Source organism: Phoenix dactylifera, chromosome 11 (genome assembly GCF_009389715.1).
Source record: "Phoenix dactylifera cultivar Barhee BC4 chromosome 11, palm_55x_up_171113_PBpolish2nd_filt_p, whole genome shotgun sequence".
Taxonomy (NCBI): Eukaryota; Viridiplantae; Streptophyta; class Magnoliopsida; order Arecales; family Arecaceae; genus Phoenix; species Phoenix dactylifera.
In genome coordinates this window covers 3,703,810-3,728,466 of record NC_052402.1, presented here as the reverse complement: position 1 = coordinate 3,728,466, position 24,657 = coordinate 3,703,810, and the positions used below count along the sequence as shown (strand labels likewise).

At 41.2% G+C, this 24,657-nt stretch overlaps 3 protein-coding genes across 3 annotated transcripts; all 3 read right to left on the bottom strand.

The window, feature by feature from the left end:
* Positions 1–891: 891 nt before the first annotated feature.
* On the bottom strand, positions 892–6,985 carry LOC103721035 (katanin p60 ATPase-containing subunit A1). Its single transcript, XM_008811068.4, has 7 exons — positions 6,702–6,985; positions 4,645–5,113; positions 3,606–3,803; positions 2,498–2,742; positions 1,864–2,022; positions 1,600–1,687; positions 892–1,435 (listed from the first exon to the last, which is right to left on the bottom strand). The coding sequence occupies exons 1-7, from the start codon at positions 6,818–6,820 to the stop codon at positions 1,154–1,156; spliced, it is 1,560 nt and encodes a 519-aa protein (XP_008809290.1). The 5' UTR covers positions 6,821–6,985; the 3' UTR covers positions 892–1,153.
* A 1,472-nt stretch (positions 6,986–8,457) lies between these two features.
* Positions 8,458–12,372, bottom strand: LOC103721026 (putative pentatricopeptide repeat-containing protein At3g25970). The gene is made up of 2 exons (XM_008811056.4): positions 12,279–12,372; positions 8,458–12,168 (listed from the first exon to the last, which is right to left on the bottom strand). The coding sequence occupies exon 2, from the start codon at positions 11,012–11,014 to the stop codon at positions 8,831–8,833; it is 2,184 nt and encodes a 727-aa protein (XP_008809278.3). The 5' UTR covers positions 11,015–12,168; positions 12,279–12,372; the 3' UTR covers positions 8,458–8,830.
* Positions 12,373–12,542: 170 nt separating this feature from the next.
* LOC103721018 (serine/threonine protein phosphatase 2A 57 kDa regulatory subunit B' kappa isoform-like) lies at positions 12,543–22,806 on the bottom strand. The gene is made up of 3 exons (XM_039131301.1): positions 22,387–22,806; positions 20,832–22,265; positions 12,543–13,115 (listed from the first exon to the last, which is right to left on the bottom strand). Exons 2-3 carry the CDS (start codon positions 21,990–21,992, stop codon positions 12,747–12,749), a joined length of 1,530 nt encoding a protein of 509 aa, XP_038987229.1. The 5' UTR covers positions 21,993–22,265; positions 22,387–22,806; the 3' UTR covers positions 12,543–12,746.
* Between the last annotated feature and the right edge of the window lie 1,851 nt (positions 22,807–24,657).

Here is a 24,657-nt window from a genome sequence, read left to right as displayed (position 1 = left end):
CGGGTTTATTGCCTTCCTGAAGTAGAGTTTTGGCAGTTTTAGGTTTTAGGGGTTTTAGGTTTTTTTTCTTCCTTTTGATGGGATACGGGGAATATGGAGAGTAGAACGAGCCCTTTGGACACCTGACAGATTTTTTTTTAAGAACTAGGCTAGTGTATCAGATTATCTATGTAAAACAGATAAAATATAAGTGCACAATGCCTGTTCATGAAACAAAGCACAATCTCAAAACCAATTAAAGAACATAAGCAAAAACTTGAAAAATCCTGGAATCTAAATTTAGGAAACATTCAAAATTCTACTCATTCGGCCAGCAATTTTCAGAACCTGTAGAGATTAAAGAAAATTCTCAAAAGTTGAGTAATAATAATATTTAATTCATAGACTAACAAATATCACAAACATAATGATCAAATATGCTTTACCTTAATGGCTAAATGGCACCATGCTAAATAAGATGCTAGAAGACGTGCTGATGTTGGGCGGTTGATGGCTCAAATTTGAAGATTGCAAAGAGGCCTGCTCAGATAGGGGTTGTATCTATCTTATGAAAGAAGGATTCATCTTTCTTTGTATGAATCCGCCATTGGATCAACCGCCACACAGATCTCAAAGCACTCTGAACTCCATCATTCACCCACCAACATAGCTCTCAAAATGACTAGTGAATAATCCAACAGTAGATTTGTGTGAAGCAAGATGAATCCTTCTTTCCCATGAAAGATACAACACCCCAGGTCTGCTCAATCCCGTACTGACATCTGTCTTCTATGAAGTTGTTTGACATTTGTAACATGCGTGTTGATTTTCCATTTCCTCACCAAGCTGCTAGGAGCCTCGGAGTTATTTTGTAGGATAAGTTGTTTATAGTTTCATACAGAGAATAATATATAAGAAGACTACGTGGAATAGTTTTAAGCACCTTCAGTCACTTAGGATTACAACAAGTGCAAGAAGCATTCAACATAACAGTTTTAATAATTTACATTGGCACAAGCATAGTCCCAACAATATAAAGACCAAACAATGGCATCCTATTTTTCCAAGCATTGATAGCAAAGTAGCAAGACATAGGCTCTAAGAAAAATATAGTCGTGCAGAGAAACCCATCAATTTTGACAAATGAATCAACCTTCCTCATAAATTCGTGAGTTTACGCTGATCCAAACTCTGCAAACCACTTCTCATGGCGCTCAATATCAGCAGCAGAAACACTTCTCTGGACCTTGCTCAGAGCTTCATCAAAGTCACACATGGCCACAGGGTCATTTGAGATCTCATCCTTGGACATGTTCTTGATCTCATCCCTTGTCTTGCCTGCAATTTTTCGCCTCATGCCATTCAACGAAGCATCTCGGCAGACATTTGTGAGATCGTCTCCACTATAACCCTCAGTTCGGCGAGCTACTTTGTCAATGTCTACATCTGGAGCTACCTGTTGATAGTACGCATGAGAATCAAAGATACACAAGCAAGAATAATTATAAGGAGACGACAAGGATTTAGCACAATGTATATAATTTTCCGGTCAAAATTCTAAATGATGTTGTAAGAAAAGCATTTGAGAGCTTGAAAGTATTATCCCGCTGCAGATCATACCTCAACGGTTCTTAGATTAATCTTGATAAGCTCTTTTCGACTCTCAAAATTGGGAAGAGGTATGTATATCCTTTTTTCCAGCCGTCTCCTGTATCGCAATGCATAAACAGCAAAACATCAGAACAAAGGAAAGGTTGGGGATCTAAAAGATGGCCATCTGAAACAGCTCGAAAAGAGAAGCTGTAGAAAGATCTTGCCAAAAAAAATCAAATGCTAAACACCGCAGCAGCAAACTGATATTATTAGAGTTAAATAAATTCTAACCTAAGTGCTTCATCTATGTCCCATGGAAAGTTTGTAGCAGCCAAGACCATCACTATTTTGCGTTGACCATCTTCACCAGTAGAGCTGTTGTTGACACCATCCACTTGCACTAGAAGTTCAGATTTCACCCTTCTGGATGATTCATGCTCACCTGAAGCTCTGAACAAAATCACACATTTGACAATCAGCAAATAACCATATATTGGTGAAAACAAAATCAAATTGATGAAATTCATGAATGTATGTCACCACCGGGTCAAACTTGAGAAATACCGTATGGGAGGGTTATAAACCAAAAAAGGAAGCAAGGGGCAATGAATATGATCTCTCACACATTTTCTTTCATGAGTCTAATAATTAACCAATTCAAGATAGCCATGCTCATGGAATAAATAAAGACTGGATTAAATGAGTACTTGCCTCATAAATTCAGTGACCTACAGTATACTAAACATTTATTTGATAAAATACATGTCCGCTGGTATGCTTACCTATCACAAACATTTGATAACAATAATGCAATAAAAACACTCCAGATAAACCATTACCATTAAAAAAGAATGACCTGGCAAGAGAAAATTATTCAAGCACCAGATAGTAAAATTGATAGGAACACACTTCTAGGTAGGCATACCCCCGAGAAGTGCAAAGAGAATCGATTTCATCAATGAAAATTGTACTTGGAGCATAAGCTCTAGCAAGATCAAACAGGCAGCGAACCATGCGCTCACTCTCTCCACGCCATTTGGAAGCCAATGTAGCAGAAGAAACATTGAAAAATGTTGTTCCACATTCGGTCGCTACAGCCTTAGCCAAAAGTGTCTTTCCAGTACCAGGTGGACCAAACATAAGAACGCCTTTCCATGGTCGACGAATGCCCTGGAAAACAGATATTATTACATATGGCCTTGAACATAATAATTTGTTTAAGACTTCATTCAACTTCCCATTAACTAATATCCAAGTATAGATAATACAAAAAGGCTGATCCTTAGTGAAATTAAATAATTGCTTAGCCAGTTTCTCATTGTTTAGCCAGATTCTCGCCTAAAAACTTATATTTGGTATTGTTTAGAAATGGGTTTCCAAATTATGAGCTTAAACTATGAAGTGGAGAAGGTACCCTTCATGCCAACCAACCTTCTAAGCTTCTTTAATATCAGATTATTTTCTGTTGGACGATTCTGCTTATGATAACTAAGCCTTTTAGGATATAGGTGTGAGGACCATGTGAGCGTGTGTTTAGTTCCACATTGGTTATTCGTCGAAGAGATCTTGGGTACTTTTACAGGACTAAAGAACCTAAAAAATACCTTCCGACTAGTCTTTTTGGATTAGGTCTTGGGTTGTTACAAATAATATCAGAGCGGATCCAGTCCATGGCCTATGTGGACTAGAGAACACTACAGCATGGGCTCATTGAGATTGACCACGCACCAATTGTGGTATTTGTGATTAGATTTGAATGGATTTAGATCCTTAGTCTGACGAGAACGTCAAAGCTTAAATAGGGGGGAGCATATGAGGACCTATGCGAGCATGTATTTAGTTTTACATCAGTTATTCTCCAAAAAGATTTTGAGTACTTATACAGGACTAAGGAATCTAAAAAAAATACTTTGGCTAGCCTTTTTGGATGAGGTCCTGGGTTGTTACAATAGGACCAATAGAAACCTTTAGCTAGTCAAAAGACTGAAATTATCTACTTATGTTAAAAAACAAAAAAAATCATTGAAAAGAACCTGAAAATATTCGGGCATCCATAATGGAAGAACAACAGCTTCCTCTAAAAGTCTTTTGGCTTCACTGAGCCCTGCAACATCATCCCACCTTACACCAGGGCTAGTCTCCAAGACATCCCTTTCTAGCATTGCAGCCAAGTCTGTATCAGGTCCTTCATATTGTCCCCTTTTTGGCTTTCCTTCCTCTGCATCACCACTCTAGAATGCCACAAGCATATCAGCAACCAAGAAAGCCTAAACATATTATCAGTACTATATTCATGACAGCAATATCATCAAACAAAATCATAACGGTGAAAAGGGTAATTTCGATGAAAACTAATAGCAGTTATAAATGAGATAATTATCCATAGATTTTGAAGTTAATTATGAAGAGTGACAGCGTCATGAAACAAAAGAACAATTTGTACGTCATTTCAAAAGGTTCTAATAAGACGATTCTCCAAACAATGACAGTAGGCTTCAATAAATCTTCTTATTGCTTCTATTATCTCTTTATGCCTAAAACCATTTTGTAAATTTGATCAGTATATAAAATGTCACAGACTTTTCCGAGTCATTTCTCTTCCGTTGAACAAGATTAATATAATGGATGCAATTGATAAGCTACATCTTCTTCTCAATGGTGTGCAATGATGAACAATTACTATAGCAGGGCCTTGTTTGCAGTTCCTTTAAAAGGTAGAGTTTTAGTTGCTTCAATATCTCATGATCAACCTTACAAAAATTGCATGCATGAGTCTAGGCTTAGAGTTGATTGCAGATACCTCCATTGCTCATTTTGACAGCAGGCTTTGCTGTACTGTTTAAACCAGAATTTCAGAGTCCAAACAAAGTTATTTATAAAAAATCACATTGGAAACGCAAAACAAGTTATGAGCATAACACCTTGTGTTTGTCAGAAAGTGGAAGATGCCATATGATATACTTTCATCGATGAAAGAAAATGACAAGCATAAGGGGAAAGCAGTTGCTCAAACAAGGCAACCATGTTATTAAGAATACTGCATATGTGAATGGTTAAATTTACAAAATTTACCTGTGAATCTGCCTTGCTAGAGCTTGATTTGCCTTTCTTCCCCGACAGTCCAGATGATGCTGATGATCTGACACCCGAACTACTTTTATTGGCATTTGACTTTGCCCCACGTCTGACTGTTCCAGCCCTAGATGAACCATGTGCCCATGTTGCATCTTGGGAGGATTTTCTCATACCTGCTTGCCCAGCTCTCGTGGATCTTCTGCCCTGTGGATCTCGGCTAGGTGGTCTCCAAACATCAGGATCATCCATAGGGGCACATGAGGAAGTTGGATATTCATCTAATGGTTGGAAAACAAAAGATTTTGTAGGTATAGGAGGCGAAAAGGACCGGTTGGACCCTGGAATTTCCTTGAAAGCCCTTAACTCAGCATCCAACTGTTTGACAATGTCTATTTCCTCAAAAATGGCTTTCTTGCAGTTCATCCATTTTGAACGAATGATGGCATCATCCAGAGTGCTGAGATGCCTGTAAGCAGAGATAGCATTCTATTTAAGTGCTAAGCATTGGAATGTAGCTTTTTATTTTTTTCCAAGCAAGAATCTTTCATTCAGATCAATGATAGGAAAGAGATACAAGAGGGTTCCCCCACTAGACTGCTCTGTTGCTACTGACAATGCACTCAACCCAAAACGCACACCGAACCTTCTATTAGGGTCGATACAAGCTATACAAAAACTTCCACTCGCAACATGAAGATCTTGGCCTGCCTCATCCTCCCAGACAACTTATTTTCATAAAGCAGTCTGTGGTTACCATATTTCTCACCATCGGAGAATGGAACTTGACAGTCCCTGCCAAATTGGCCAAGGAAAGAGAACTGAGTAGCAAATGAGCTATTGTTTCGTCCTCCACATATATAAGTTGAATCCTGATGCTACCAAATAACAGTAGGCCAAATGTACAAAAAAAAGAGAGCCTAAATACAGAAATTTAAACCTGGAAACTTCTAGATGCCCGACCCACTTCTTCCAACAGCACACAAGCACTTCTAAAGTGAGAAGGAATAAATTGAAACTGACTGAAATCAACCCTTTGGCATCTCATATAGTCACCTTAAAGGTCAACACTACCCTTTTCCATGTCGAACTCAAACCATCAAAAACGGAAAAATAATAATATTAATAAAAATTCTACAATTTCATCATTATGATATATCTAGTGACCTCTCAAAAATATACAACCCTCTCTACAAAAAAAGAAAAAACGAAATTAAAATACAAAAATATCCAAAAACATGCAGATACAAGGGGAGGAGGAAAAAAACTCAACACACTTTTTGGGGCAGTAGTGATTTATATCAAGTTCCATCTGTTAAACCACATGGCAGTGTTTCTAACTAATATCCGAGAAAGTAAAGAAAAAGAGAAGAGAAAAGAGAAAGGATGAGACATGCCTCAACAGTGAACTTGTCAAAAAATTGGTGGAAGGTACCACGTCATGGTTAAGGTTCTCGATCTCAATATCTAGAAATGCACATAGCAACCAGTATCGACATTGTCAGCAATGATGCTCTTCTCCCCTTGTTTGCATGGCATATCGAGACTCAACCCCAAGGATTTACAATTTCAATTTTCCAAACAAATATGTTCGACTGAATGGTGCTCGAATGAGAAAATGAAGCTGGAGACCATTCTTCACGAAATAGTTCTGGACCAGTCGGCAACGCTGACACATATGAACTGCTCCAAGAGAGAGGTCTTACAACCACTGATTACATCCCTCTCGGGCGCCACAGGCAACAGCGAAGACCATGGAAAAATCCTACACCTACCAGGGCCCTAACCTTCATAAAAGAAACAAGAAGAAGCTGATGCTGGACTTCGCAGTAAAAAAGCTACCTTTTCTCGGGTGGCTTGGCTACATTTGAACCAAATTTGGCAAGAAGCCAGATTCAACCGATTTGAAACTTACAAAAAAGAATAACGAGATTTCAATTAGCAACTTTTCGGAAGTTTGATCGCAATAATAGGCAGGAATAGAAGAACGGAGGATCAGGATCGCGTTCTTGAATCGAATACAAGGAGATGAGAGGGAGCGGGATGGAAGGAATTACTTGTTGATCTGAGCGATGGCACCGTCGAAAAAGATGATGGAGGTCTCATAGAGGCCTTCGAGAGCGTACTCCCTCGCTAGCTTGAGATGATCTTGGAGGGCCGCTAGGGTTCCGACCATCGTCGTCGAGATCTACAGTTTGGGAAAGGGAGCTAGGATTTCCAAGGATCCTGGGTTCTCTCTCCTCTTCTTCGCCCTTGCCGTAGGGAACTTTATGTGATTTAGCCCTTGAATTATTTCGAGACGGATCTTCGTCGCTCCACCTGACACCTTTGGACGACGGTGACGTTGCAACGCCCGGTAGAACTGAGGTTGCTTGATTACGAAAATGCCCCTAACTTGTTCGAAATAACTCCATTCTAGTTTCCTTTTCCCCCTTTACAAAAGGCCAATATTAAAAGAGGGTTTTACTCTAAAGAATAAGGTTATTTCAATTTTTCTTTATAATAAGTTTTTCTGAGAAGGTCTTTTTATTAATGCCGCGGTGAATGTGTTATACTTTTTTTTTTCGGGAAGGTCTTTAAAAGAGATTTTTCTATTCGAACAGCAAATTATTTATTATGAGTGTGTTCTGAGTTTTTTATTTAATTGCATTAGTGAATAAATCAAATGATGGTTCAAGAAATTACAATAAAAAAAATTACCTAAAAGGAAGCAGTCCAGCCATAGTAATTGCCTGCTGTCCAAACAATTGTTTACACGAGAATTATGAAATGCAGAGACCAAAACCCAACACATTTTGACTGCATCATTTATCTATTAATTCATCAAATAACTTAGAAAAACTAACTATAATTTCCCCTTTTCCATTAAAAAGGGAAAAATCAATCAGAAAAATTATCAAAAAGGTGATGTAGGCTGCCATGCAGATTTTTTTTTAATATAAGGAATTAAGTTGGAGAGGAGAAATGCCCGGATGAGGATAGAGAAAGTTTTAAATTAAAAAGGAGAATAGAGAAGGGAAGAGGAGGCATACGGCTAATGGGGTTTTGTAATCAAAGCGAGAAAAGGTTACCATATATTATAATTAAAATATTATCAAACTTTTAAAACCTCTATTTGGAATAGCTAAGAAGAATTTAAATCTAACTGATTTATTAGAAGTTAAGTTAGACATTTTGCCATGGATGACCAAAATCTATTCTATTTGCTTTTTATGACTGCTATTATAATTAAAATATTATCAAATTTTGGAGACCTTGTTTTTGGGTTAGCTAAGAAGAAGTTCAATCTAATTAATTTATAAGAGATTAATATAGATATCTTGCCATGGACAACCAAAGCTTATTCTATTTGTTTTCAGGAGTAGCATAAATTTGTGCTAGTATATACTTGCTCTTTAACCCATAGATCCTCTCATATAGTTTCTTATCAGTTTTCTACCCTCAAACCCTCTCTATGAGAAGAGGGAGAAAAAAAGGTATTAATATATGCACCACAACTTTTTTTACGCATTTTATATATTTTTATTGTCTCTTAAATTGTTTGGGAAAAGAAACGAAAAGCAGCATACATAAAATGATATTCATACATATCAAATTGAAAAAAACTTAGTAAGCAATATTTGAAGTCCTATTTTGGCATTTGGTTTGTGTGTGTGTGTGTGTGTGAAATCTTATTATGTTGCACTGTTTGTTTGTCTTTGCATTACTTATTCAAAACACTTGTTTCCCTCCTTCACGAAAGTTGTCAAATATTGTATTTTCATAGAACAACTTCTTGTTGCATATGCAAGAAAATACTTACACAACCTCATGAACTTCAAACTAAAGATAGACTCTTTGATTTTCTCCAAGTTATAAAACAAAATGTTACATAAAATTCTCATCCATAGGCCATAATATATCTTGTCTCGTTCTTGTTCTCTCATCTCAATAGTTATATTTTTCATAAATTCTCATGACTTCAAGTTACAAACGGACCTCTCAATATAAGACTTAACTCAGGTCTTCTACTGAAAAAATCATTGTAATTCTCCAACTCAGAATTCCGATGCACATGGAGATGAATATAAATTGATACGCCATTGAGAGACAGGTGGTTGGATGTAAGATAGTATTCAAGAAATAGAATGTCATTGGTATAACCAAAATCGTCGAGCAAACATGCTGAATATGAATGGATTCTCCATTAACCGCATTCAATATGATGTATATCAGATCCAGTGGAGGAAGCCATCTCTATCTGCTCCATCAAATCTCTTAACCTCTCATATATCTCTTCAGCTTGAGGGTGGGACCTATCTTCAGCATTGAATGAGTGCGCTCGGTTCTTGACCTCGATCCAACTCCAACCAGGTACCTTAGTCAACCCTCTGGTCCTCATCACCCTCTGAATGGTCGCTCTGTCATCCCACATCCCAAAACCAGAAAACATGTTTGAAAGGAGGACATAAGTTGAATGCTCTCTAGGATCCAATGCAATCAAACACTGAGCTGCATAGCTTGCCAGTTCCATATCCCCATGAATTCTACAAGCACCCAATAAAGTCATCCACACCATGGCATCTGGTTCAAAGGGCATTGATTCGATTAGCTTCTTAGCTGCATCAAGCTGCCCAGCTCTACCAAAAAGATCGACACCACATGCATAATGCTCCATCCGCAATGGAATTCCATAGATTGGTTCCATTGATTTTAGAAAAATGGATCCTGTTTCTACTAACCCAACGTGACTGCATGCTGAAATTATACCCACAAAAGTAATGTGATCCGGTGCCACCTCTAATTCTTGCATCTCAGAGAAGAGATCGAGTGCCATGCGCCCTTGTCCATGCTGAGAATACCCAAAAATGATCGAGTTCCATGTCACTGAGTTATCTTTGCATGACTCATCAAAGGACTTTCTCGCATCATCGATGACCCCGCACTTGGAATACATGTAAATCAATGAGCTAGCCACGAAATCATTTGATCCAAAACCAGACTTGAAAACTAGGCCATGGATTTGCTGACCCAGTTGAAGGACCGCCAAGTCCGAGCACGATCGTAGTGCAGCAGAGAATGCATAGTGATCGATCTTGAGACTTGCTGATCGCATATGACCAAAGAACTTCAATGCTTCCTCGCTTAAAACACTCTGAGAAAAACCGGTAAGAATCGAATTCCATGAGACACTATCTCTAAACTCCATCAAACCGAAGCATTTCATGGCATCCTCCATCAAACCATCCTTGCAAGATCTGATGTACATTGCAAGCAATGCATTAGAAACTGGGGTTGTACTTTCCAGCCCCCTCTTGATCACCAAGCCATGGAATGCCCTCCCTCGTAGGCCATGCTCGAAACAAGCACTGATCACACTAGTGAAAGTGTACATATCTTGAGCAACTCCAGCCTCCTGCATCCTAACAAAGATCTCGACCGCATGCTCTGTGAAGCCATAGCGGGCGTAGGCTGCCAGCATAGAATTCCATGTCACCAAATCTTTATTATCATCGATGCTGTCAAAAAGCTTTCTTGAATCTGCTATCGACCCGCATTGCGAGTATGCTGTAACCGCTGCATTGCAGACGACTGCATCTATTGCTCGACCATACTTTACGATCTTAGCATGCAATTGAAGCATCAGTTGATAAAAAGGAGCTCGGTCGAGAAAGGTTAGCAGGATGGCGAATGTGGCCTCGTCGGGCATCGGACCCTCTCTCTCCATCCAGTTGAACATCTGGAAGGCACAGTCCGCCTCGCCTGCTCTGGCATGCCCCGCAATCAAGGCATTCCATGACACCGTGTTCGGCTCCGGCATAAGCTGGAAAACCGAATATGCTTCGCCCATCCTTCCACATTTCGCGTACACGTCGACGAGCGCGCTCCCCGAGAACACATTGCTATCGAGGCCTGACTTCACGACGAGGGAATGCAATTGGCGGCCAAATTCGAGTTGGCCCGCGGAGGCAACCGACTTGAGGATGCTCCCGAGGGTGTACTGGTCGAAGGAGAGGCCCTTCGCCATCATACTTCCGAGTAGATCCCATGACTGTTGGTACGCGCCGGATGAGACGTGGGCGGCGATCAGGGCGTTCCAGGAGACGGCGTCTCGCTTCGGAATTTCGTCGAACAGCTTGCGGGCATCTGCGAGGCTGCTGCGTCGGGAGTAGGCAGCGAGCACGTTGTTCCAGGCGTACGTGTCGGAGGCGGCTCCGGATTTTATCAAGCGGGCGTGGGTTTTCGCCGCGGAGGAGCGTAGGGCGAGAGTTTGGAGACTCGGAGATGAGCGCATGCAGCACTCTGGGTTGAGTCTCTTAAGCGGGCGTTGGGTCGGGTCCAACTTTTTGGAAACCCCCGCATGCCATGGGAGGTCACCAAGATGGTCCATAAATAAAATCCATGATAACCGGATGGATGCCTTACAAATATTGATGTATATCCGCTCTCCAGACTTCTCTCGTTTTCTCGTGGACCCTGGACCGTCATGATCTTAGTGACCAAGGTGATTTGATGAAGACATTTAATTTCTGATTAATCTCATTCACTTCTTTTCTTTCTTAACCATTTTTCAGAAAAAAAATATATATTTTAGGAAAGGAGGAAGCGTTGCTGAAATCAGGATGAAGGTGATGGCAACCCGGAACCCAGATCATTGATTCGGAACCTTTCATTGACAGCATTGTTGCTGCCGTCCAGCTATCGTAGTTTAGAAAATGAACATATGATCACCATACTTTTAACATCATGAGATTATAATGAGCATTATCTTATGGAAGTTGGGTTTGGCACCTCCTTATGGAGGAAAAGGATTCATATATGTATTGCTTGAATTGAGTTGAGTTGGAACTGCCTTCTTCCTTATTCTAATGTTCTTGCTACGAGAGGACTAGGACATGGCTATTGTTCCAGGTGTGGCAGAGAGACAATCCTGCATGCATTTTTTTTTTCATATCCCGTGGTCAAGCTTTTTGGTACACCGGCAGCTCATACTAATCTCACGTAAGCACTACCTTTAGAATCAAGAAACAAACTACTACACATAGATGGAGAAACAGATACAAAGCGGATCCAGAGAATCTCTCCAGAATGACCTTCTAGAACACATGCACAGCCTGAAAGACGTCACGCTCCTATAGCAGCTGCCGGAAGCAGATAGTCAAGAACTTCCGCCCCTTTTATAGAATCCACTCAATCATCTCCAATAAGTTCTCCAAAATAATGCTTCAGGCCTTCAGAACTCGCCTTGCATAGAAAATAGCCTCCCAAACGGCCCTTTGAGAAATAATTTTCTGAAGCTGCAAGTTCAGAATAACAGTCTACTTCCCGGCAGCCTTTTTCTTCTTTTTCTTTTAACGGAAATCTGGGATTTGACGAGACAAAGACCTGATAGTCAAGCTTCCCACATTACGTGTGAAGGAAACCAGGCTGCTGATTTCCTCCTAACAGGATTTGCTTGATCGATGACAGTGAAAGTATGAAGGCTTCGGCTTTTCCTGCTGGGTTTAATCATCCTGTCTTCTTTATGCATCTGGCACTTCCATCCTGAGAAATGTAACGGGGACCTTAGTTCCCTTAGCCTACCATATATAGAAGAGAAAAATTATTTGTACTTCCATTTATTCAGTGCTTAACCAACAAGTACAGAACATTACATTGAAAGCTCAAGGTGAAAATGAGCCTACTTTGCGTTTTTCCCCTCAATTCTAAAACAGCTAGCAACTGAACGGCCAGTCAAAAGGAAGTCCATCCCGATTACTCATAAACAAAAGCTTGTTTTGTCACGAAAAAAACACAACCAAAGTCACTGTAACAGACCCTAAAACTACAAGTCTCTCTCCCTGTGACATGGATTGAGCATATCTTAGTAGTGGCGATCAAAGAACCCAACAAGATGGGAATATGCGCACCTGGCACCATACTCATGGAGAAACATGCATCAATACAGATAAATAAGTACCAACACTATTACAACATGCCTTGCTTTCAGAGCAGCAAAAGATTCCCATGTAGTTACAATAATAAAACACCATAATACAAGAAATATATAAGGAAAACTTACTTGAGCCATTTGAATGCATTTTAAACTACCCTAATCTCTCCTTGCCCGTGCCACGTCATAATTATGTAAGAGTTGCAGCCATTGGAGGGGTCATAACAGGTCTCACCAGGACGGCTGTGTTTCCAGTCACTGGCCGAAAGGCGGCAGCAGTCTCCAGACGCTCCCAGGTCATCTTTCTTTTCTCCTCCACTGCCACTCTCCTCTCTTCCTCCTCCTTGAACTTCCTTTGGCAAGCCAAAAATAGCTCTTCGTCCATCTCAGAGAGCATCTTCCTAACATTCATTGTTAGATTCAGGACTGCTTGATTCCAGTGACTCCGGCTGTTTTTCTCTAAAGCTGGGAAGATAAGGGGCATGATAGCTTGCCGGTTTTGTGCTACCAGACTAATCACATGGTCGTTGTTCCACAAGAATAGAGCCCTTTCAGCAACCTGCGAAGTATTCTTTTATTCTTTTAAAGCAACTGATAGAAAATGAACATGAAGAATGATGATTGCATATGAAGGTATTGAACAACATGTTTGAATCCTCGCCACAAATTGGCATGACTTTGATTGACAACAACCAATCAGATTAGACTACATGTCAAGAAGGCTGTGGAGACACCTGACAACCATAGTCGCCAGATGCACATTCAGGAACAATTCCGCTAGAGCTAATGATTTGAAATTCAGAAGAAAAAAAATCCAGCTAATGGTGTTCTTGTGGTTGAGAAGTTAGTGATTATTTAAAGGGTCACAGGTTTGAATTTGAATCCCACCACGTTTTCCATTTTCTGGTCTTTTCTCTTTTTTGGCCGACAGGTTGATCTGAGTTGACCCGCCCAGGTCAAGCAGTTCAAGCATTTGACCCAAGTCAAAATGTTTTTTCAGAATCCATGGTTTCAAGGTGATCCGACCCACCCAGACTTTTGAGTGATAGACCAAGCGAGTCGATCTGAGTCACTAGACACTGCTTTACACAATGAGGTCGACCATCTTTGCAAAGTCAAACTAATCAGTCTAAAATAACTTGCTTGGCTCATTGCTTGAACAAGATTATTTTGGTCAACTAGGTAAACTTTTCAGAATAACAGCTTAAATTGGTTAGTTTCACCAAACAATATAATTACCAGACATAGGTCATTATTGCAAAATACTGAACAATTTGAAAGAGACTTTATAACTCACTTCATACCAGAAAGCTAAAAAAAAAAAAACAGAATTCTGTGGACTCAACTGTCATGCAACCCCACTTCATTACAAAGTGCAATTGTGCATGATCAGAAAACGCTGTACTTTGTACATTAAGAACTGAAAGCTCTATAACAGCATACAAGTCTTACCACACAAGAAAAAGCTACAGTGCCTAGATCTTACTAGTCCCAGATTTCATAGAGATCCAACATTCTCAGGCTTTCAAATGATTATTACATGTCAAAAACTTATTCCAAGAGCTTAAATCATCAAAGATATTACAAACAACTTATATTTTTAATATTAGAAAGAAACACCACGACCACCAAGCAAAAAGGAATCCCACTAGTATTATTCTGATTCTGAGAATACATTCTTCAAACATCAAAAGAAAGAACTTTACATGGGAACAGCAACTGGCTATCATTTGCTCTAAACTAATAGCTTGAGAAGCATCGCACATTAGACAAATATGATTTCATTGTTAAAATGATGAGGACATCAGAGCCCTTCATCCAGATGATCCTGAGCCTCCGGATTGAGCCAGACGCATTTATTTGCATTTAGGGATTTATTTGTGGTTTATTTTATTTCTGAGTTTATTTGCATTTTAGGGCTTATTTGTGGTTTATTTGTGTTATTTGTGGGCTTATTAGGATTTATTGTTGTGTAAGGGGGTTTATGCAAGTTGTGTATTTGGGCCCTATATATAGGGAACTATTTTCATGATTAGGGTTTAATGAAGTGATTTGGAATTTCTTTCCCCCTACGTTCTTTTTTTCTCTTTTTCTCCTCTCCTCCTCTATTCTTCCTGCGTCTCTACAACCTCTTCTTCCTTTTCCCTCTCTTGTTCTTCCTTCTTCTCCTCTTTCCCCACACTTGTGCTGCATCAACTTGGTATCAGAGCAAGAGGCTTTGCCCCTGCTGCCAAAGCCACGGTCCCGTGTTTCCTCTTTTCCTTTCTCTCTCGGTTTTCACCAGCCCCCCTTCCCCTCTGTCGGTTTTCACCGGAGAAAAAAAAAAAAAAAAGAGAACAACCCCTCGATTTCAAAACAGAAGAAGGAAAAGAAGAAACCCTTCGGTGGTCTCCCCACCACCCGTCACCACACCCACGCCCACCCTCGCCGGCTGCTTCCTCTCCGCCACACCCTACCGCCAACATCGCCGCCGTGACTTTAGTTCATCGCTGGAGATCGTCGCAATCCCACGAAAGCGCCGCTGTGCCCGAGCTCTTTGTGTTGGTCACCGGCTAGCCGTGTCCGACCCTCGGAGGAGGTCACTGCCCCGTGGGTATCCGTAGCCGGCCGCCGCCCGTCGTTGCGAACCCCAGAGTCGCCACTGCGATCTCCATCCTGCCTCGCAGCCACCGCCACAAAATCCGGCGCATCCCCAACGAATCCGTCGGAGGTTGAAGACGGCCAGCTAAACGGGTAAGTCTCAGACCCGTTAGCCCGCCACACTAGCTCGGATCCGTTCCGAAAAAAAAAAAAGCAGCGCACGTGAGTTGCACATGCGGATGAACGGGTATCGGAGCGGGTTGCACCAGAAAATCCGGACCCGATAACCCGAACCTGTAATTCAAAAAAAAAAGAAAAAAAAAAGAAAAAAAAAGAGTAGCACGTGCCTTGCACGCGACAAAAAAAAAAAAAAGGAAAAATCCTTACCTCTGTCCGTCGTCTCGATCGGCCGCCGCTTCTTCTTCCGCCGTTGCCAAGCCGCATCACTGCGTCCGCCGTCGCTTCTCCGCCACCGCCTACGCCGCCGCCACTTCGCCGTCGCCACCGCCCGCTTAGCACGGCCCCACCGTCGCCGCAGCGCCGCCAAGCCGTGCGCCTCTTTCCCCGCGGCCGATCGCAGCATCGCCGCTGACCGTGAAGCGTCGCTCCACCCTAGCCGCCGCAGCCGTCGCCCCTCCGGCCTCGCCACCCCGCCGCCGTCGAGATCCGTCGCCAACCCACCTCCCATACTGCACCGCCCTCGCCGCCTCGCCGTTTCCGCCTCCGCTCGCACACAACGCCGCCCCACCTCAACGCGCCACCGTCGTCACCGCAGCTCTGCCGCCACCCGCCTGCCGCTTCGTCTGCGCCGCTGCCGGCCGTCCCCATTCCGAACCCCTGTCACCTTCCGCCGCCCCCCCCCCTTTTTCCCCTTATTCCTTTTCGTCTTCGGCCACTGCAGCTCAACCGAGCAACCCTCCATCGACCCCAGACAGGCCCCTTTTGGGCCCAAGTTTCGGGCCACCCCACCTCACGGGCCCAAGCCAGCAAGCCCTCATTACAGAGGCCTGATCCGATCTCACAAAATTCCAACAGGTCCACTCCCCACCATTTTACAAGCCCAGCAGACTCACCAAGGTGCTGTGATCAGAACTAAATTGAAGCCAATTGAAGGGTCCATCAGCTGCAGCCGCGCACCAATCGTCATCCCAGCCCACGAGCACACAATTTTGGTCGACTACTTCACGACAGGTGATAGGTTTCCACTTTTCTTGGGCTTGTTCATTTAATTATGTTCTAGTTCTCTTGCATGATAGCCACATTTTGAAAACTTATATTGCTGTTATAATTCAGAACATTGAACCTTTCACTTCCGAACCCGTCCTCTTACCCTTTAAATCTTGACATTAAATTAGCACACCCTAGTAACAGGACGTTTCTCAACATTATTCGATCAGATTGATTTAGGATCAGAACAACTGTACTACTTGATTGCAATCTAATTTCTTAAATTGAATAATCTTAATCCTTAATTCTGAATAACCGAAGTAAAAATCAGCAACATTTAAATTTTAAGTTATTATTGTGGAGACTTGCTGATTTCTGAAATCATAGTAGATTGCATTAGTAGGTTGTCCTGCATCAAATTTGGTCCTACATCATAGTTATTAGGGTTTCATTAGTGACACTGCATTTCACATCATCACCTAGTGTCATCATTGCATGTCAACCTGTAGTGACATGGAGTACTATTTCAGTCAACCTAAAACCCCTGTAACTACCATGAATTCCGACATTTTGAGGTATATTAAGGAACAGATCGTTGCCATACGGACTGGATACAAAGAATTCACACAAGAGATCCGTGAGCTCAGGCAAAATTCTAGGACCCCTACACCGCCAACCCCTGTTGCAGCCCAACCTAAAATCGGTTTGGTTGCACCACCTGTAACCCTTCCCCATTCTCTTGGGCACCAAACCCAATGCTCAATGTGTCAACAATTCGACCACATAGCATCCCAATGTCCTATTAGGACCTACCTGATTACTGAACCAGAAGTTAGGAGCCAAGAGGTCGAATATGTTGAAGAAGTCTATGAACCAAATATAGAAGACTATGAAGAAGACTTTGAAGACGAACCTATAGAATTAGATTTTGTCCAAAATGATTCCCAAAGGGAGACTATTGATCTAAATACAACCAAGTCATTTCACATCACTACTGTGGAAGAGGTAGTGACAGATATTGAGAGCCAGTCACCTGAATTGGCACTTGTAGCTAAAGATACCCATGTGAAGTCCAATCTTGAACATTCCCCTATAGTAGTTTCCCTTCTAGAGGAGTTTAATGATGTAGTCCCTGATGATCTTCCGGATGCACTTTCTCCGATGCGTGATATCCAACACGCAATTGATCTAGTTTTCGGAGTATTTTTGCCCAACCTTCAACATTATAGGCTCAACCCAAATGCATATGCTAGGACCTGGAGTTTAATATTACCGACAGTTGAGTTTGCATATAATAGTTCGGTTCATAAGTCCATAGGCATAAATCCGTTTGAGGTGGTGCATGATTACAAACCTAGGCAACCCATAGACCTGTTTTTCATGTCTCATCAGTATAGAGTCTTTGAGTCTGCACAATCAATTGCATCACATCCACATTCATCGCATCAAGAAATCAACAATTGCAGTCACTTTAATAACTTAAAATATAAATTCCTTGCTGATTTAACCAGACGTTATAATGAGTTAAGTGAAAGAGATTACGTCATGATAAGAATTAGGTTTGAACGACTTTCTTCGGAAACGTTTAAGAAATTGCAAACTTGTAGTGCAGAACCGTTCAAAATCTTAAAGACAACCAGTTCGTATGCATATGTTGTGGATCTTCCTGATGACTATGGGATTAGTGCGACATTTAATATTGAAGATTTAGTCCCATACAAAAAGTTAATATTCATGCCTTCTGACCCCTTTATTGATATACCTACCCATGTTGGACACCCTGACCTCTTACCTGCTGTTGAGCCACCACCTTCCAAATCTCATGCACGCAGAGAACAAATAGAACATATATTGGATGAGCAGGTTATTTCAACCAGGAATGGTAGTTACCAACGTTACCTTGTTCGGTGGAAAGGTCGACCAAAGTCTGATGTGACGTGGATTTCCAGAGCACAGTTGCAGCGCCTTGACCCCGATCTTCTGGAGCAGTACGACAGCCGGCCAGACTTGTACTCGACAGGGTCGAGTTTTTCTCACCCGGAAGGAGTTGATGGGGACATCAGAGCCCTTCATCCAGATGATCCTGAGCCTCCGGATTGAGCCAGACGCATTTATTTGCATTTAGGGATTTATTTGTGGTTTATTTTATTTCTGAGTTTATTTGCATTTTAGGACTTATTTGTGGTTTATTTGTGTTATTTGTGGGCTTATTAGGATTTATTGTTGTGTAAGGGGGTTTATGCAAGTTGTGTATTTGGGCCCTATATATAGGGAACTATTTTCATGATTAGGGTTTAATGAAGTGATATGGAATTTCTTTCCCCCTACGTTCTTTTTTTCTCTTTTTCTCCTCTCCTCCTCTATTCTTCCTGCGTCTCTACAACCTCTTCTTCCTTTTCCCTCTCTTGTTCTTCCTTCTTCTCCTCTTTCCCCACACTTGTGCTGCATCATAAAATCTTTCGGTGCATGAGAGCAAGCATGCTTATATCTGTGGATGTGTATGAGTTGTGAGTGTCTACATGTTCATTAGGAAGGAATAGGGAACTCTGCCACATCCATAGCCATAAAGCCTTATCCCTGTTATTTTGGTTGGCATCATTAAAACTGCTCTGCTAATCATTCTCTTGCAGCGTACACCTGATTCCATTTTATGCTTTTCTAGTTTTGTTCTACTTTTTTCACATAAGGTTAAGTGTCTTCCTGTATCTTGAACCTTCGAACAAACCTGAGATTCTCTCACTATGAAGAACACTCCCTAGAACTCCACCATAGTTGTACAGATATTTTAACTGGTTCTCCATAAATTTCCCCTTGGTTAGTAAAGTTTATACATTTCCTAGATTTAGCACTATGGAGATTATTCCTTACCAACTCAACCGATCAATCTTGCAACAAGTGATAAAACCAAATTTACACAGATAACTTTGGATAACATTTTTATATGACCATTTGTTCACCTTGGTTTAACCCGAACCTTCAACATAGAATCTAGCTCCTATTGGGCCTCCTTTGAACCTTGCTACGCATCTCATGACCATACCATCTCATTAATATTTATGTTTTCTATATTTTGCACTGTGATTGTATTACATCAACATGAACCAAACCAATATTGCAATATGTAAATAGAAAGATTTAAATGACACCTTGATTATTGTCATCCTTTTTATCTTGCTTGGCGACCTTCCCTTCTTCTACAATAACTAATGAAAATCTGCAGACCAATCATTTTTGCGTAACAAAAAGGTTATATGAGACATGACAGGCATCCATTTTACTTGTATCAGAAATAGAGATTGATAGCAACCACAAGCACTTCAATAGAAGAGAAGAAAGAACATGAGGTGACCAGGAAAAATACTAAAGACATAAAGGGTGGTTTGGTGCATTAGACTCCTGCTACTAAGGGCTATGGGGAGGGTCAAATATATGCATGCTGAGAGTCTATTTTCGTATTTCAAACTTGTGACACTCAAGTCACAATTAGAGCAAACTTTATTGTTGCACTAAGACTCGCCTTAAGGAGAAATACTAAATATATCCCATGAATTTTTCTTTCCTATGAAATTTTTTAAGGCTTGCTAATTAGATATCCTTTGTTTAATATGTTCCATCAGGTGCATTATAGAAACTACATAATCAGGATATAGAAAATGGACATAATATAAGAGACACAATCTGTCCAGACCTCTGTCTGCAGATAGAAAACAAGGTGCCGGATAATAGAGAGTATAAATGCAAGCAATTACCAATACAACTACGAAATAGAAATCATGTAACTACGAAAAACTCAAGGCAGCAAAAATTTCCAGACTACACTAAGTAAATAAGGATATTTGTCATACTCATTAGCGACTGATCTCATAACCATAACGACAGTAAACTACAAGCAAGCAAACCAGTATTTAGTTATTTCCATAAGCATAATCACTTAGACAAATACTTGAAAAAGCACAAACATTACAGAGCAATTACTCATAGGAGAGAAAAGCATCCATAACGGGAAATCCAGATTTAACAACCATAATGACAGTAAACTACAAGCAAGCAAACCAGCATTTAGTTATTTCCATAAGCAGAATCACTTAGACAAATACTTGAAAAAGCACAAACATTACAGAGCAATTACTCGTAGGAGAGAAGCATCCATAACGGGAAATCCAGATTCAGATATGCAATTAATATCTTTGTGGCGGAGGTATTTGGGAAGAATAAAAATGTTATCTTTTACTAATGGTTACTCCTTCAACAGCTTAGAATGTAATTATAATGGAGAGCCTATCATATGGAATTCTCATGCACACCAGCAGAACAGCAGTTTTACTTTCATTGCAATAAAAAGGTAGCCAGCATGACGACAGGGGGTGATAAAAGATATTACCAGCAACTTAAAGTAACCAAAAAAAAAGTTAAAAATTCAGATATGTTTAAAAAATCAAATTGCCCATCCTTTTCCTTTTCTATATGAAGGCATCTACATATTGAAAGACAACATAAACACCAAAAACGAAGAAGACCAAAGAATTACCTGGAAGTGCGAACTGTTGACACAATAGCCAATTCTCCGGAACAATGGGACCATACACTTTTGGAACTCCACCATATTGGTTATTTCCAGAACCTCTTCCAACTCGCTCAAAAACATTACCTCTTTCTGACTATTCGTCACAGGCCAATACTTCAGCAACCCCCTTATCACCGAGCTCGCCAACTTTGGCTCTTTCTCTAGGAACTGTGTCACACAGTATGTCAACTGTTGAAGATAAACACCTACTGATTTTGGTTTGTGCAAAGGAATAAGAACTTTCCAGAGAAAAATTTTGTGCTCCTCCTTCAGAGGCAACGCAAATCCACTAACCACACTCCCAAAAACTTCCAGCAACTCAGCAATCCCATTATGCCGGTCTGTCTCGAACACAAACCTATAGAATATATTGCTTACCACCTTACGGATGAAAGGACGATGGACCATGAATTTGCCATAAATCCTATGTAAGATTGTTTTCAAGCAATCCCTTTCTCTTGGATCCTCCGAATCAAAGAGCCCGAGCAATCTCAAGATAAACGAATGATCTATGTACTTTTTCCCCATCTTTGCATCAAGGGAGGAGGACGCAATGAATTTTAGAAGCAATTCATACACAAGTTGCAGATGGGACCAAGCAGGGTCGAATGTTGGCTCCTCTTCTTCGGTCTCCCCACCACTCGAAGAGTTGGTTCGGTAATTTGGGGGGAAAACCCTAAATAAATTAATGGCAAACATCCTACAACTGGCAGAGATCATTGGCTCAGTGAACCGAGGGGTCCCAGAATTGACGAAATCAACAAGATCTAGTAGGGTCAGCCGCTTCATATCTTTCTCAGCGGAGTTCTTGTTTGGATCAGAGAAATCAAGAACAGCGGAGCAGAGATTCAGCTTACTGATGAAAAGGTTCTGTTTTTCGTTGTTTGGGACATCTTTGAATGACAGGAGAGGCTCAATCCCAGCAACGACGCTGGATGGAAAGACAGCAGAAGACATCCGCTTAACAGTGGTTGATCGGCCTGGCCCGGCATTCCCACTGCTCGCCCGCTGGATGGAGTTGCCAGAAGAGGAGGCATTGCTGCCGGAGTGGTTATGTGCGGAATCTAAAGAAGAATCAGATTTCGAAGACTTCCGGGGTAATTTACTAAGGAATTGCTTCCACATGGTGGCAAGATTGGGAGGAGAACGCTCAGATCCAGTTCAAGGGCATGTTCAAGATTGCAAGCACCGAGTTTAAACCCAAGATTCCGGTCCAGCCAGATCCTATTTAATATGGCGACATAATAGGAAACAAAAACCAGCGACCGCGACAACAAAGCTCGGACTGTATTCAGATATAGGGAGAAATTTTGAGGAAAGGCAAAAAAACAAGCGGGGAAACCTAGAATCCGGTCGATCCGGTCGTCGAAGGGAGATCGATGACGGAAAAAGCCTAGCCTAGTATTCCATTCAAGGAAAAAAGATGAGACTTTTACCCAAAAAAAAAGAAATGGAAACAAACACCAAGATCTTGATAATGGTGGCGAGATCAGAGAGGAGAAACGAAACAACTTTTTACCTTTTAAACAAGATTGTCGACAGAAACCCCAAGAACTGCAACAAAGAATCCAGGCTCGACGCAAGAAACACTAGATTCCAGCAATGGCTGGAAGCCCAGCCGAGAAAGCAAGAAGGCGAAAATAAAAGAAACCCAAGATCTCGAGCGAAAAACCGAGAGAACTCAAAGTACCCTCCACAAACCCTAGGAATCGTGGAGGGAGACGGATCCGAGGCTTCCGAGTTCGAATTAAAGAATCCGAGGAAGAAATCCCGATCGGCAGCGATGGACTCAGGAGGCAGCGATGGATTCCAACGAGCATTCAAGGGATCGGAGCTGGCTGCGGTCGCTCCCGACCACTGCCATAGGATTAGATCTTGAGGGTTCCCCGAGAGAGAGAGAGAGAGAGAGAGAGAGAGAGAGAGACCAAGATTTTGGATTAAACTAAATAGAAATAGTGTTCGGCGAATCCCAAATTAAAGTTCAGAACAGATAGCGACGCTGGGCTCTAACGCCCGCCGGCGCCGGCGTGGAAGATCTGGACCGTTGAGACGTCCGCGAGCGGGGCGTGATACCATTAACAGAAGCCAACGGTTTTAACTAGCGTGTACCATCGCAGTTCATCTGGTGTTACGGATGAGAGAAACTGGACCGTCGATCTCGAAAGCGGGAGATTGGGGTCCACGGAAATGACGTGATGTGATTGCCATGGCCCACCGGAAGCTTTGGAAGGTGGGGGTGTTCGTTTTGTTATATGTAACCGCGAGCACGACAAAAGCTGGATCGCCCTTCCGTGCTCGAGATGGCGGAGTAGGTGAATGGTGTTAAAGTGTTCCGGAGGATGGTTGGAAATAAATGGAGGAATATTTAATCATACACCCTCTTTTCTAGAGGGGATTGATTGATGGATCACCGACCGACATGCTGTCTGATTTGATTGGACGATGCAGCTGGGCAGGTTTAAAAATTAATTAGCATTTCCCGATATTAAAAAATAAGCTGATTTGATGAACATATGGACGACGATATCACCGGCAATATATTTTGTTTGAGCTACTTCATGTCCTTTATATTTTTTTAAATAAAAAATATATTTTGCTTGAAAACAATTCTAAAGCAATATATAATACACCCACCTTCCCTAACCATCATGACAGAAAAGTTGAGGATTTGGATGTTTAAGAATATGATTACCGTAACTAGCATTATCATCAAGTAGTCAAATTTTGACATATAACTATAATGATGCAATCTTTACCAAATCCATAACCCTAGAACCTAGCAGTCACAAATTAAGACCATAGTTTTTAGGAGTTCCCACGGGGATCTAGGGAGAAAACGATGAGAACTTAGGAATGGAATCGAGCTATCAAAAGAAAAGTTTGGAAACCAAATTTTAATATCCAACCAAATTACTGAGCTGGTAAAATCTTCTGTGTTGGTAAAAATACAAATATTTTATCACTTCAAAGACCAAAATAAATTAAAAGTTGAAGTACTCGTACCGGAATCCACGAAAGCTTTTCGAAAAGAAAGGGAAAAATCATTTAGGAATTCAGGACTTTTCAGAAAGGATAAACAATATCCTGAAGTTGTCGAGCAGCTGTTTGCTTAGATTTGCAGCCTGGTGCTTGATACATGATTGTGGATTAGTTGATTAACTTACGGGAACCATGGTTGTTAACACTGTTTCCTTAGCAACTCAAGTTTCATCAACTCAACATTATTTTCTTAAAACCAAAAACCTCAGCGATGCTTAAGCCTTTTTCACGACAAATTGGATAAAATTGCGGTCATGACAAACCAGTAGAAATCACACCAAGAAGGTTCTGTACAAGCAAAGACCGTTAGTTGCAATGTTTTTCTACTTGTTATCCACAAGAATGGAAGAAAAGAAAGAAGACAATCTTCAGCATGCCCTCAGCAATTTTTACAGCCATATATCCTACCAATAAGATTCTGTATAGAAAGGATGAGTACCTGCATTTTTCTCTTCTTGTTGTCCACAGAAAGGACCAAAAAAAAAAAAAAAAAAAGGTGAAAGAAGGAAAAATAAGCAATAGTACTTGTTCTCAACAATTTTTACAAAGTTCTTTGGCAGTCCCCCGTCCCCCCTCATTTTTTGAAAGAAGGACATCTAATTGATGCACAAGAATCACGGGAATCTTATTTCTCGAAGAACATTGCATAATATCCTTCTCCAATCCCAACCTTCTCCATCTTGGGTTGGAGTTTTTCAACTCTCCCGCTCAAAAAACACGAGGGGTCCGGCCCATGTGGTTTCACAGAGGG

What these genes read in the sequence shown, in the direction of transcription:
- LOC103721035 (XM_008811068.4), bottom strand. Translation starts at nt 6,820, where the DNA reads ATGGTCGGAACCCTAGCGGCCCTCCAAGATCATCTCAAGCTAGCGAGG. An exon ending in CTAGCAAGGCAGATTCACAG is followed by an intron (nt 3,804 to 4,644) that starts GTAAATTTTGTA and finishes GTGGCATTCTAG; the next exon opens with AGTGGTGATGCAGAGGAAGG. An exon ending in GACATAGATGAAGCACTTAG is followed by an intron (nt 1,688 to 1,863) that starts GTTAGAATTTAT and finishes ATTGCGATACAG; the next exon opens with GAGACGGCTGGAAAAAAGGA.
- LOC103721026 (XM_008811056.4), bottom strand. Translation starts at nt 11,014, where the DNA reads ATGGACCATCTTGGTGACCTCCCATGGCATGCGGGGGTTTCCAAAAAG.
- LOC103721018 (XM_039131301.1), bottom strand. Translation starts at nt 21,992, where the DNA reads ATGTGGAAGCAATTCCTTAGTAAATTACCCCGGAAGTCTTCGAAATCT. An exon ending in TCAACAGTTCGCACTTCCAG is followed by an intron (nt 13,116 to 20,831) that starts GTAATTCTTTGG and finishes AATACTTCGCAG; the next exon opens with GTTGCTGAAAGGGCTCTATT.